Source organism: Urtica dioica, chromosome 8 (assembly GCF_054948205.1).
Source record: "Urtica dioica subsp. dioica isolate 48M chromosome 8, U.dioica_male_clone48M_v1_H2, whole genome shotgun sequence".
Lineage (NCBI taxonomy): Eukaryota > Viridiplantae > Streptophyta > Magnoliopsida > Rosales > Urticaceae > Urtica > Urtica dioica.
The window spans coordinates 32,356,763-32,371,134 of NC_142763.1; the positions used below are offsets into that span (position 1 = coordinate 32,356,763).

The window sequence follows — 14,372 nt, forward strand, 5'->3', positions numbered from 1 at the left end:
ATTCTTGTGATAGAAACTGTCGTGGTTGCTCGTGTTGCCGAGGAAAGAAGAGAGACGTGCTGCGAGGGGAGACGAACGTTGCAACTTTGCAAAAGCTTCTCAACGTTCAAGCTTCTAAAAAGGTTAGTAAATATATTATGCTCATAATAGTTTTTATTTACGTGTACTTGCTCTTTGTCTAGGTTAGTAAAATCGTTTTACTTGTCAAAAGAAATTTTTTAAAATTCTACCGCTTACCCGAAGCGTTAAACTTTTTCTTAAACCCTAGATCAATTCTAACACGATATTACTTACAGCGCTTGACGAGGCTCCAGATTGTGTCCCGTGACAGTGCTTGTGATGACTCCACAAGAGCGACGTCCCGACTCTTGTATTGTGAGCGCTAAAGATTTCGCCACAATTGTAATATTTTCCAGCTTTTTCGTCGTTCGCAATCACCTTTTCAAACCACGTCCACACAACGGACCTAGTTCGATGTCGTGGTGGTTGTACTTGTTGTTGTTGAGGTGGTGGTGGTTGTTGTTGTTATTGTTGTTGTCGTGCTCGTCGTTGTTGTGTCTCCTCTAGTTGTTCACATTGTCGAGGTCGTGGCACTCTAACGGCATGATTGCTTTGACTTTGACTTCGATGTCGAGGTGGTGGTGATGGTAGGTCTTCTTCTTCTTCCTCCTCCTCCTCCTCCTCCTTCTCCTCCTCTTCTTCATTTGGATTTTGGGTTTCATCGCCATCTTCTTCTTCATTTGGATTTTGGGATTCACGCATATGTTGCTCATATTCTTGAAATGCTTCATAAGCCACTTTGGATGGCGGAATTTGAGCTTGATAGGCTTGCTCGGGATCCATTTGAGGGTAGTATGGCACTTGGGTGTTTGGAATTTCGGTGAATTGAGAATGGGCGAAAGTAGGAGCAACATAATTTGGATCGAAACTGTATTCGGGGTTGTGGTCGGGGGGTTTTGAGACAAATGCAACCAATTTTCTTCAAATTGGTGAATATGTTGACCTCGGGAAGCTCTTCCCCTTCGACCTCCTCGGTTGCGGGATGAAGATACCATGAAAAATTGATATTGAGAGCTTGAGAGTTTGAGATTGAGATTGAGAGAGTTTGAGAAAAAAGTGTGAAGAAAATGAATGAAATATGGGTATTTAAAGATTTTAGAAATAAATGGGTTAAAAAAAATTAAAATTTTCGCTGATATTGAGCAACGGCTCTATTCTAACGGGAAAAAAAAAAGCGGCTATTTTTTTAGGCCAGAATTTAAAAAAAAAAAAAAAAATGTACGGGACTAACAGGACCACCGCGTCCCATTAGCCAAATTAACGGGACTCCCGTCCCGCTACCGTTAGGGTAACGGGAGTCCCGTACCGTTTATTTAACTAACGGTAGCGGTGATTCCGTCCCGTCCCGCTACCGTTAGGCCAGATTTAGCCCTGACGATATAGAAAGTGTTGTCTTGAGACTATCTCCAACCCAGAATCTAGATCCTCTTTATTCTTTTTTGGTGTCTCTTTTTTTTTCTCCAATCAAAGTAAATTAATTTAGTTATTTTAATTTATTTTTAAATAATTATAAATTAATAATTAAATAAAATGATGATATGGTTTATTTTGATTAAAGCGACACAAAAAACCACCAAAAATGATAGAGGGTCCGGTCTTCATTTTCCGTCTCTATTTTACACTTTTATACATCAATGAACAATGTTTTTTTTTTTTTTCTCTACTCCATCTCTATTTTACATCTTCTTCAAAGAATATCCTAATTAAGTATATCATCTCTCACTATAATTTTTTTTTATAATTTAGTTTTATCTCATTATTCTTTCTATATATTACAAATTTAACCCACAAAATTAATTTTGTTATTTTAGTAAATACACATATATTATTATGAGGAGCAAATACTTATATATTGTTCATACCAAATTAGTACGTATTGCACATAAAATATTTGAGGAGCAACTACAACAACATGGTACTTCTAATTCTACGAATGTGTTTGAGACAATATATAATAATATTGGAGGATCTAGAAGTGATTTTCCGAACTATCATATTTTCATATAAGTCTAAGTAGTTTGCTTTAATTTATTGTACCTTTAAATTTTTTATTTTATGTCTTGATATCTTTATTTTTCTTGTCTATGTAGTACTGTGAGTTAATTTTTTTTTTTTTATTATGTGATTTTTAAATGTCTTGATTTTTTTTAGTTGTCTATGTAAAATATTGTGATTTCTATTGTAGTAGTTTTAATTTTTCTTTTTCAAGTACGAATTGTATTTGAATTAATGTTTTTCAAAATGCACCTGATTTATAATAAATAAACATAATGCATATTGTGAACTAATGTTTTTCAGAATGCACTGAACAATTAATTTAAATAATTTTGACCTGGTGGGCTATTTATCTAATAAAATGAAATTTGAGCTAGATCCTTAAAATGAGGTAGATGATTGGTTAATTGCAATATATACCACTACATATAAAGTATCAAATTATAGTTATAAATTAAATTTTAGGCTAATTTTATAATTTTTAGAAAAAAAATTATAGAGATGAAATAGTGCATCTTCAAATATGAAGATATACTATTCAAATCATATTCAAATATAGAAAATGAAGTTGAGTTTGAAGATGGAGGGCATCACCATCTATATCTCCATCTCCAATTTGAAAATGCATTGCGGTTGGTCTAAAAGAGAGCAAAAAGTTAGGCTTGAAATAAATATACCCTCTAAGAAAATAGCTAAAATTGCATAATTTGATATTTTCTGAAAGTTCTAGTGATGGTTTAAGGAGCTTTCAGGCTATTTTTTATTACCACCATGTGTTATACATACTGTCATTAGTTTAGATTTGAATGAAATTTATGATTTCAGATTTGTTGCATATGTTGATACCAATGAACCTTTAAATTGTCTTTTATAAGGTTTTATAGGCAACAATAGTTTTAATTTTTTTTTTATTGATTGAAAATAGAGTTAATTTTTCTATCTTTCTTGCTTATACGTGCCATAGATACACATAAGAGTTTGTAATTTTTTTAGCGCAACAGATTGGAGGAATTAACACTTATTTTACTGGATTGTGGATTTTACGTTACAGTACGTGTTATTTAAAATACGTATTATATTAAAGATGTTCCAAATTCCAATGAGTGTCAAATTAGCACAATTTTGAACTTCACATTCGAATGTGTATGTGCTCAAAAAAAACCCGCGCACGAACTATTAAATTATATATTTTATTCAAGAAAAAGAAAAAAAAAATTCATTCTGGTGCTCTTTTGCCACTTCTCGACTCGCTCTCTCTCTCAAAGCGCCGAAAAGGACAGAGAAAAAACTGCGTCTCTTCTTGTTTCTATTCTTCCATGGGAGGTTTAGGGCAAATCAGAATCGACGAAAACCAAGGATAAAAGTTTTGGCATTTCGTCTGATTGCACTAGTCTCTGCACCGGAATATGGAGATACTGGTTTCGAGTACTCCAATGGAGTTGATCTGGACATGCAATGGCGGTCGGACTACGAGTCCTTGGCATATCATCGCCGCCATCTGCTTCGCGTTGATCTTCTTAATCGCAAGGTTCTTTCTCGATAGATTCATCTTCCGCGTAAGATTCTTCTACTGCTGCTTAGTAGTTGATTCCATTTTCTTGTTTTATTAGGATTTTTTCATTTCTCTGCTTCGTTCAATGTGAATTTCTTGATTCTTGTTCGCTTTAGGTTCTTGCGTATTTTTGTTCTTCTTTCGAATCTTTCATAAACGATTCATATTTTTCAGTTTTCGGTTTATGGTCATTAAAGTCTAGTTCAATAGTTGAGTTTGGATGATTATATCATATCGTTTATCAACTTTTTTTTTTCCTGATTCCGAGCTTCTACGGATGTGGAACTTACGTTGTTGAAGAGTTTAAGTAAATGGAGGATTTAATATGTTAAAGAAATTTCGTTAAATTATCTAGAAAGTTAAGAAGACAAATTAACGCAGTTTTTCGTGGTTTTTGTTTCCTCTCAAATGAAGGAAGAAGTAAATTATTCGTGTTTCCATTTAGAATGAATACAATTCTTGAACTTTACTATGGTGTTGATTCACTTGCGAATCTTTTTGTTTATCGAATATTCAGAGACTGGCTTTTCGGTTTCTGTGTAACGGATGTGTTCCATTGAAGCTTAACAAGGCTACACGAGCAAAGGTTGCAAAATGTTCAGAGTCAATGTGGAAGTTTACATACTACACTACTGCCCAATTTTGCATCCTTGCATTTGTGTATAACGAGCCGTGGTTTCAACATACGTACGAGTTCTTCAATGGCTGGCCCTATCAGGAGCTAAAGTGAGAGCTTCTTTTTTTTAATGGCTTAAGTTATTTGAAATTGCTTAGCAGGCATTGCTTCTCATTCATTTCGCAAAGATACTTTTCCACTGTCCTGGCTTACATATTGTACAGAAAAAGCGATTCATGAACAAGAATTTAACTAGTTGGTGAATTTGCTCTTGTTTTAGTTGTATGTATCTGATTGACTTGAAATCTGTTGATTTAGGTATTGTAATGAAACGCGAATAGATAAGTACAATGTAGTCATGTCACCGTCACGAAGATATTATGTTGGATATATTATCTTCTTTTTACAACTGTTTAATATTGTCGTGCCACTGATCTTTTCTCGTTCATCCCCCAGGTTACCAGTACAGCTTTACTATCTGTGCCAGTGTGGATTCTACCTCTACAGTATCGCTGCGCTTCTTGCTTGGGAGACTCGAAGAAAGGATTTTGCTGTTATGATGTCTCATCATGTGATAACTGTTATCCTGCTTGGGGTTTCATACCTTACAAGGTATCATTTGTATGTTATGCGAGTACCGAAAAACTTGAAATTAATACAACATGAGTCATTCTATTCTATTATATTACTGTTTGTTGTTATAACTTGGAATTGAAGCCAACACTATCGTGTATCTCCTTTTATTATTTTGTACCCCCTCTGCTGAAATTTGTGTTGCATGAGTCTCTTTTTGTCTGAAAGATCAATACGATGTTTTGTATCATGCTTTCTAATTTTATTTTATATGTTGAGGTGTATCAGAGCGATTATGGTTCTCTTAGCAGATAAATATGCTATTAATCTAATACAACACTAGAAAGTTACAGCTACGCCTTATATGTAACAAAAGCTTTATGATGGTAGTGCTTGCTTGTTATGCTTGAGATTTATTTAATAATGATCTTTATGTATAAACATCCCAACGTTATTGTCGCAACTCTATAAACTAAAAGATAGGTAAATTCAAATTTTTCGTCCTGTGAAAAACATTTGTATTGGCTGGAGTTTCCTGGTCTTGAATGTGAATGGGATTGTGTTGATGATTTCTTCATATTAATGTCAGCCTTTTGGTCTATTCCTATTCTCAACGCGTATTAGTACTCTGATGAGCAACTTTATACAGTATCCAATCCACGAGTAAAAACTAAAGGTGGCATTAAATCATTTTCCTCAATCTTGCTCTGCAAAGTGCTTATAACGTTGATACAGAGAACTTTTTTTAATAATAAATACACAAAATTAAGCAGTTTAGCTCTTTGACAGTTTTGAAAATCATCCCACTGTATTTATGATTTTGTTCAACCAGGGTAATGAATCGTGTATTTACAGGTTTTTTCAAATAGGCACAGTCATACTTATTCTGCATGATACAAGTGACATATATATGGAAGCAGCGAAGGTTTTCAAATACTCGGAGAAGGAATTCGCAGCCAGTGTCCTCTTCGGATGTTTTGCTGTGTCGTGGGTCTTCCTGCGTCTGATATGCTTTCCCGTCTGTATCATAAAAGCCACGAGGTCTTCCCTTAATAAACAAAATTTCCGTCAACACACACGATAGAAAGCGGCTCTTCCTTTTCAGCTTATTATATGTCTGATGTGATCTGTTTCTTTCCAGCTACGACAGTTGTCAAGTCTTGAACCTCGAAGACGCTTACCACAGATCTCTCTATTATCTTTTCAATACTATGCTGATCATGCTACTTCTTTTCCACATATACTGGTGGGTACTCATATATGCCATGATAAGAAGACAACTGAAAAACCGAGGACAAGTCGGAGAGGATATAAGATCGGGTAAGATATCAGTCATTTACAATTATTTCCTGTTTGTGTATAATTTGTATCTGTAAATAAAATGCCTCAACAATTTTTATCCTTTTGACTAAATTCACCTTTCAGATTCGGAGGATGAAAATTGAACAGAAGATTTTGTTCGGGGTTCATTTCCAGGTTGAAACTCACACTCCTCCTTTCTTTTATTTGCCTATTCTTTTTCTTTCCCATGTGATATTCTAAATTCTAATTCTTCTTATGGATAGAGCTGCTTTGGGGTGGGAAATTTATCTGAGGATAGTTTCGTCTTGGGGTGTACAAATAATTGGCCGTTCTTGTATAGTCATAATCTCTAGATGATTATGATGCTTTGGTTTAATTTTTTTTAGATATCAATCGTTGATCACCTTCCTTTGGTAACCAAAATTTGTTCTCGTTAGTTCTTTTTTTTTGGAAATTTTTCTCTGTACTTTAGATCAGACAGCATCGTGACGTGATAATTTCATAGAATTACATAGTGGCTTCTATAGCTCAAGGTCTTGAAATGATATGACTGGATTAGAAAGAAAAAAAATCCTGTTAAAGTGTGCATTTACTGAGGTGAATTCACTATTTCATGCTAGTACTTCTAAACTATCCAGTTAGAATAGAGTGAAAGTGAGATTGCATTATACCAAAGTATCGTGTAATCACTAATACTTGTGCCAAACTAGGGTCAGGATAAAGAGAAAATGAGATTTCTTATTTTTCTAAGCTCTAGCACTATCAGTTTAGGAGTGTAATTGGACTAATCCAGTTTTGTATGTGCCACCGACCGGAACAGAATAAATCGGTTTATCCTTTTGAAAACTCTAACCGAACTGATGAAGAGCTAGAAGCTAACTTGAATCGAGTTGGTTTGCGTTGACTTGTATTCGACAATTAGAGTCGGTTTCCACGGTTATTCATGTATTGAATCATAAAAATAAATAAAATACAATATCGACTGTAACAAATGTTTCACAGAATATAGAATTTATTTGAAAAAGATAACACTAGCAATAACACGAGTTTATAGAACGAAGAAACAAGAACTTGAAAGTATAGGTCAGGACCTACAACTACAAGACAATACTTTATCAAAATTGGTTGAATTGATGTTCGTTTTGCACTAATTCTCTTCGAGCATTCTCTGTTAGAGTAACTACGAAATAATTCGATGGAAATTTTTATTTTCCCCCTTAGCTACTCCTTTGCTTACTACTTCAACTCTCTCGGCTCAGGTGATTATTTTTAAGCGAAAGAATCTACTTCAAGTAAAAGTCGAAATTCACTCTTCTTTGTTACATCTAAAAACAACCCTTCATTTCTCATTCATCATCTTTAGTCTGTCTGCCATGGAAAATTAGATTGCAACCCAAAAAAAAAAAAAAACCTACAACATCATCGCCAAGGACAAATGTAACTACGACTTGTCCGAGATAAGCCATTCTTTTGTTGCAACCAAGTCGGGAAGCACGGTTGCACCAGATTTCCTCCACTCTTCAGCGTCCGAAGTCTTAAACCGGTCCAACAACAAAGCTTGCATCCCAACACTCCTCGCCGGTACATAATCCTTGCGCATACTGTCCCCAATATGCAAAACTTCTTCAGGAGCAAGATTCCCAGCTCTCTCTAGGGCAATCTCGTAAAACCTAGGGTTCGGTTTCTCAATCCCTTCAAGGCCAGAAAACACGCCAAAGTCCCACTCGGATCCCTACACAACCATACCATATCAAATTATAGCTCGAAACAGCGAAGAGACGAAAAGGAAAAATGGCATAGCCTAGTACTTGCTCACTAACAACAACGTTGGAACCAAAAATTTAAATCATTACACTTTTCATAGAACCAGTAAGATTCATTCACCACAGTAACTTTCTTTATTTATTTATAACCATAGGTATACGGGTGAGGCTCTAGCAGTTCAACTATGAGATCCTCTCAGCAGCCCAAAGTCTTTTAGTCTAGGGCAATTGAACATGGGACTATGTGCTTGTCCACATACATATCTAATAATTTGCTCTTAACCATTCTTGCCATTAATTAATTAATCAATACTATTTGATAACCGTGGTGTTCGGATTAGACCCAACTAAAGTCCACGAGGCACTGAATCACCCTTACTACTAGAGCAACCCCTTGGGGTTGATTGATTCATTCAAGTTTATGGATAAGGATCTCACCAAGGTTGTTCATAAAACATCTAGTCAATTGAGATCTATATTTACCTGATTCAGACCTAGAGCTGGGAGAATGACATCTGGATACCGGTACTCCGAGTCGCTAACAATGCCAACCGTAAGACCCTGCTCTCTCACCCATCTAAGGAATGGTTGGGAGTCCGGGAAAACAGTGTATGGAGCAGGTGAACCAAATGAAGCATAGATGCGTCGGAACACCTTTTCAAATGTCTCTTCGTCGTACTCGTAACCAGCCTAAACAATAAAGAAAGAAAAAAGGTTTGCACTTTGTAAAACCCTACATGTGAATTCATAAACGATAAAATAATAATAATAATAAACACCGTAGAAGTCCCCAAACATTCCCATGGTTCCTTCTCTTTTTCTTTTGCTTTCCAAAGTCGATTCGGATACTACATGCTCAATCACATTATACTTGAAAAATAAAAAAATAGAAATTCAGTAACACATACTGACATTAAAAGGGTCAGTCTTCGATGTGAACGTTTTTTTTTTCAATTATCAAATGCACTTCAACTAATTCCCAGTTGCCTAACCTTTTGTGAGTGATGACTTACTTAGAAAGTAAACTCGATCCCTAGCCGTCTATTTTCTGTTTTGCACTTATTCAGTAGCTCATTGACATACAAGCGCAGAAACATCTCATACAAGTCTTACCCTGATAAAAGAGTCCCTTACGCAGGTTTTCCACCAGACAATGTTGGGAATTTTTTCAGCATATCCGAAACATGGATGCCTTTGAGCCATGTCTTTATACGCTAGTTTGAAGCCCTCGTGGACCCGTTTGTAATCAGGGCAAGGAAGCCCAACGGCTTTGGCTGCCATACAATAGTAGTCACCCAGCTCACCCTTGTACGCAATCAATGTGCCCGTAACATCCACGGTAATACATCGCAATTTTGACAAGATAGTCATTGATATGATGACTGATCCGAGACGACTTATGAGAATCGATGAACTTAATGAACCCTCCTTGCTGAGAGCTACAGACAAAAGGCACTGCTTTTGAATCCAACAAAACACCTTCAGCTATTCCAGAAATTATCTGCGTAGTTAACCGGACTCAATTCATCAGTAAAATAAGCACTTATTCAACAAAAATGTGAGATCAAATACAAGAGCATCACTTGTATTTTTATTTTCCCCTCATTGACATTGATTGAAAAAGAAAAGAAAGATGTCTGCTCAATATAACTACACAATTTTCAACATCTAGATGAGTTATTAAACATTCCTTTCTAATTGCTTGCAATCTCTTGTCGAGTGGTTATATGTTAATCCTGTTTCGATTTCCAACTTTTACTGACACAATATAATCCAGAACATGATACATCAATCATTCATGTGCGAGTGATATATTTGACTGAGCAGAGCGGTTAGTAAGAGATACGATATATTTTCCCGGTTAACAACGTTAACGTAAGTGATATATGAATTAACACTTTGGGTGCAATACAAAATTCTTAGGTGCAAACATAACAGAACGCACAATAAAGAACGATGATTACAAGCATGATTAGGCTCCCAAAACCAACGCCTGTACGAAAAAAGTCTTGAGAGACTCTCAGCTAACAAGTACGAGTTAGGCAATCTAGTTGAACATATAGCAACACCAGTGCAAGGTTTTTCATTTCCATTTCTCATTGAACAGAGGATTTATTAGCATTCATACTAGCATACTCAGCGAAAACACGAACCTGATCTGGATCGCAGAGACTAGATCGGCGTTCGAGTATTGTGGTGTGGCGATTGTATATTTACGCGATGAATTTGTCTGGTAATAAGATTTAGGGCTTCAGCATCATTTAGGGTTTGAGGCCACCATCGCCGAAACCGGCCGAAGATCGGTCCGGCGAGACTAAGCACAGAATTTCTCGGTCTGGACTTTGGACAGTATATCCTGCAGTGTCTGCTTCAAAGTCGCATCAATCGAAGCTCTTCGTCACTGCTGCATGTGATTTATTAATTTTTGGAAATCGAGACGAAATGTCTTTTTGCGCTTTAGGCCAACTCAACCATAGCACTATTTTTTTGTGTTAAATCAACACAACTTTTGTGTTGATTTAACACCAAATCTTTTTCCAACTCCAATTACAACACCAAATTTTACGCTAAAAATATTATTCACCATTATTATATTATTATAACTATACACCTTTTTATTAACAAATATTTAAATAAATAATTATAGTGTCTTTATTTTTAATTACATGATTAAATTATTTACTACTTGCTAATGTTTAACAAAAATAAAAAATTTAAAATAATAAAATAATAAAATTCTGAAATAAAAATTACATTACTTAAAAAACATATTACATCTAAATAATTAAAAAAAAACATACATTTGAAATACAGATTACTTCATACTAATTACTTCATACATATTGTGTGTTTAATTTGGACTTTGTAACCTATGTTTAAATTTTTAAGTTTTATTGAATTTCATTTTAATGTGTTTTTATAGTCAAATTATGAGTTTTGGTGTTATATAAATATTAATAAGGGTAAGTATAAATATATATATATATATATATATATATATGTAAAACTTTTGTTTAATGTATAATTAAAATATTAAAAAAAAAATTTGGCGTGATATACAGTGCCACGCTATATATGGTGTGACACTGTATATCACACTATATATAGCGTAAAACATGCAGTACGATTGGAGCAAAAATGACACTACTTTTGGTGATATAGCGTTGCATTGGAGTTGGCCTTAGTCCTCGTGCTCGTGTTTGGAATTTGTATCATGATTAAAATTTTGAAATATCTTTCATCGCTTATATTATGAGAAATTTCAGAAGTGTGATGGGAATAATCAAGGATTTGGATTTTGGACACGGTTGTCTATCCTATTTTATATTATGTTCATTTCTAATATAACTAGTTAAAAAAAGTGAAAAAAATAAGTAAAATGGAGTAAGTTGAAGACTTTTAATTGTATTAAATTAAATCTAGTAAAATCGTTGTCAACGATGTTTAAAAAATAACAAAAGGTAAAAAAAAATTCTTTTATGTCAGATTTCCTAGAAGTAATATGGGAAAAAGAAATTTTAGGTAAATAAAAGTTGAAGTTAAATTTTGATAAAAAAAAATTAAAAAAAAAAAATATAGAGAAATAGAAAGTATAAAAAATTTCTTATATTTATATTAATAATAAATATTGCTATGTTGAATTGCAAAAATGTATTATACATCAAACAATAACATATAAAATTTGCGTCATGAACCAAAGCATCGAGTTCTCCCAATTGGCATGAATTGTACCTCTTTAATATTAATACCATATAGTTTTTCCAAGAATATATATATATATATATATATATATATAACATATACTCAGAATAATGTATGTTATTGGTATAATATAATATAGTATTAGCAATTATGATTATAATATACATAAAAAAAGTATACAAAATATACTGATAAGAGAGGGAGGAAAAAAATTAATATACATAAAAAAAATTATACAAAATATATTGATGAAAGATGAAAAAAAAAATTGAAGGTTGGGAAAATAAATTGAAGGCTGAAAAAAACATGCAAAAAAAAAAAGGCATTAAACGAAAGAAAAATTAAGTACTATATTTCACTTTAATGTGAAAGCGTAAACGGCCACATGTCGCTGTCAGGCGGGGCCACGTGATGGCCCTAGGATGCATGTGGGGGAGGAGTTGCTCCTTATTAACTATGTTATAGATATATAATAACATATACTCAAAATAATGTATGTTATTGATATAGTATAATATAGTATTAGTAATTATAATTATAATATACATAAAAAAATTATACAAAATATATTGATGAAAGAGAGAGAAAAAAAATAATATAAATAAAAAGATATACAAAATATATTGATGAGAGAGGGAAAAAAAATTAAGGGTCGGGGAAAAAATAAAGGATAATGTATGTTATTGATATAGTATAATATAGTATTAGTAATTATGATTATAATATACATAAAAAAAAATTATACAAAATATATTGATGTTTGGAAGGAAAAAAAAATCAAAATTGGAAGGGAAAAAAAATCAAAATCGGAAGGCAAAAAAAAAAGCCGCAACGTGTCGCCGCCTGGTGGCGGCACGTGGCGGCACCAGGATTCAAGTTGGAATAAAAAGATATATAAAATATATTGATGAGAGAGGGAAAAAAATTAAAGGTCGGAAAAAAATGATAATATATGTTATTGATATAGTATAATATAGTATTAGTAATTATGATTATAATATACATAAAAAAAATTATACAAAATATATTGATGTTTGGAAGGAAAAAAAATCAAAATTGGAAGGGAAAAAAATCAAAATCATAAGGCAAAAAAGATGGCCGCCACGTGGCGGCACCATGATTCAAGTTGAAGAGGCATTGTCTCTTATTAACTATGTTATGGATTATATGTGAATATCAAACATTATACAGGGCATAAAAAAACCTATCATTTTAAAAGTATGAACATTGATATATTTTTACTTTTGAATTACGTATATATTGAAAATTATCAATAATTATAAATTATTATATGTGCATTATATATACTACATTACCCTTAAACACGTCATTTTTTTTAGAAAACGTTGGATTTCATTCAAAATTAGAGGTCTTGCAGAATATAAGTTTAGAATTCAGGAAGAACAGTTTCTCCTTAAAAAAATATGATATGTATTGAAACTCGCCGCTCTTGCAATGGAATTGACAACTCGCAGACCGTTTAATAAAAATAAGAGAAATATTTGATAACGAAAAAAGTAATTACAATCATGAATAATACGACCAAATGCGGAACCCATATGTTTTTTTAGAACCATGAATCATTTGGATGACTTTTACGCCGTCCGCTTCAATGCAAACGTCTCTCCACCCTCGCTCTTTTGTCCAGCTCAATGCCTCCCTGATTAGAGAGAAAACTCCATCGCCACATCTATTCACCGCTTCCACCAGTTTACTCTCCGAGTGACACATAATTTAAACTTATCTTAATTCTTTATTTTATTCTTTTTCTTTTTTCCCTTTCATATGTGCACGACTACCTCTCTCAAAAACAATAAACGCCAACGCCATTGCCGCTCCAACGCACCTCCTCAGTCCGAGCATGCTCTTGAGAGACTCGACCACTTCTTCCTTGCAATTCTTGGAGAAGAAACACCCGAATTTGTTATGTTTATTCGATTCCCGAACCAACCTTCATACACCTCAAGACACTTCATAACGGCCCTATTCTCCCAGTCCTTCGCTTGAGTAAACAAAATGGTATCATCAGCGAACATAAGATGGGAGATACTTGGCACTCTCCGACCTAAGCTCATCCTGTGGAAACTCATATCCCTCTCCGCCCGCAAAAGCAACCTACTCAAGACTTCGGAAGCGATTATGAATAAATATGGGGAGAAAGGGTCCCCTTGTCGAAGATCCCGAGAATGCGTGATTTTCTCCAAGGGACTCCCATTAAGAAGCAAGGGTCCAGAGGCAGTAGTGATGCATTCCCGAAAAATTTGAATCATCTTCTACGAGGCCCCAAAGCATTTCAACACGTGGAGAAAAAAATTCTACTCGATGCGATCATACACCTTGTTCATGTCTATTTTGATTCCCACGAGACCCTCATTTCCTTTTTTCTCTTCATGATAGCTATAATCTCACGTGCGAGAATCGTGTTCTCCGCGATCCACCTCTCGGAGACAAAAGCTGATTGGAAAGGCGAAATCATCCAGTCTAGGAACCCCTGGAGACGCATCGTCATGATCTTAGTAATAACCTTGAAACTCACATTACAAAGGCTAATTGGCCTAAACTTCTCAAAAGAGTCCACACCACCGGTCTTAGGGATCAAAACAATATGCACAAAGTTAACTTCTTCAAGAGTTTCCCATTCCGGAAAAAATCTTGAACAAACTTTACGAGATCTTCTCCAACAATATCCCAATACCTTCGATAGAACACTCCTTGCAACCCGTTTGGGGCAGGCGCCTTAAGCGGGTGGATCAACTAAAGGATGGCCTTGACTTATTCTCTCGGCGGGATAGCCGATAGCACCTCAACG

General features: G+C 34.4%; 2 protein-coding genes across 2 annotated transcripts; one reads left to right on the forward strand and one right to left on the reverse strand.

The window, feature by feature from the left end:
• Positions 1 to 3,343: 3,343 nt before the first annotated feature.
• On the forward strand, positions 3,344 to 6,581 carry LOH2 (LAG1 homolog 2). The gene is made up of 6 exons (XM_089624234.1): positions 3,344 to 3,611; positions 4,125 to 4,333; positions 4,680 to 4,835; positions 5,652 to 5,837; positions 5,938 to 6,116; positions 6,222 to 6,581. Exons 1-6 carry the CDS (start codon positions 3,462 to 3,464, stop codon positions 6,239 to 6,241), a joined length of 900 nt encoding a protein of 299 aa, XP_089480360.1. The 5' UTR covers positions 3,344 to 3,461; the 3' UTR covers positions 6,242 to 6,581.
• Positions 6,582 to 7,157: 576 nt separating this feature from the next.
• LOC149389264 (Haloacid dehalogenase-like hydrolase (HAD) superfamily protein) lies at positions 7,158 to 10,319 on the reverse strand. Its single transcript, XM_089621751.1, has 4 exons — positions 10,015 to 10,319; positions 8,975 to 9,362; positions 8,345 to 8,551; positions 7,158 to 7,830 (listed from the first exon to the last, which is right to left on the reverse strand). Exons 2-4 carry the CDS (start codon positions 9,230 to 9,232, stop codon positions 7,540 to 7,542), a joined length of 756 nt encoding a protein of 251 aa, XP_089477877.1. The 5' UTR covers positions 9,233 to 9,362; positions 10,015 to 10,319; the 3' UTR covers positions 7,158 to 7,539.
• Positions 10,320 to 14,372: the final 4,053 nt, after the last annotated feature.

What these genes read in the sequence shown, in the direction of transcription:
- LOH2 (XM_089624234.1), top strand. Translation starts at nt 3,462, where the DNA reads ATGGAGATACTGGTTTCGAGTACTCCAATGGAGTTGATCTGGACATGC. An exon ending in TGGCCCTATCAGGAGCTAAA is followed by an intron (nt 4,334 to 4,679) that starts GTGAGAGCTTCT and finishes TTCATCCCCCAG; the next exon opens with GTTACCAGTACAGCTTTACT. An exon ending in CGGAGAGGATATAAGATCGG is followed by an intron (nt 6,117 to 6,221) that starts GTAAGATATCAG and finishes TTCACCTTTCAG; the next exon opens with ATTCGGAGGATGAAAATTGA.
- LOC149389264 (XM_089621751.1), bottom strand. Translation starts at nt 9,232, where the DNA reads ATGACTATCTTGTCAAAATTGCGATGTATTACCGTGGATGTTACGGGC. An exon ending in TAAGGGACTCTTTTATCAGG is followed by an intron (nt 8,552 to 8,974) that starts GTAAGACTTGTA and finishes TTTATTGTTTAG; the next exon opens with GCTGGTTACGAGTACGACGA. An exon ending in CAGCTCTAGGTCTGAATCAG is followed by an intron (nt 7,831 to 8,344) that starts GTAAATATAGAT and finishes ATGGTTGTGTAG; the next exon opens with GGATCCGAGTGGGACTTTGG.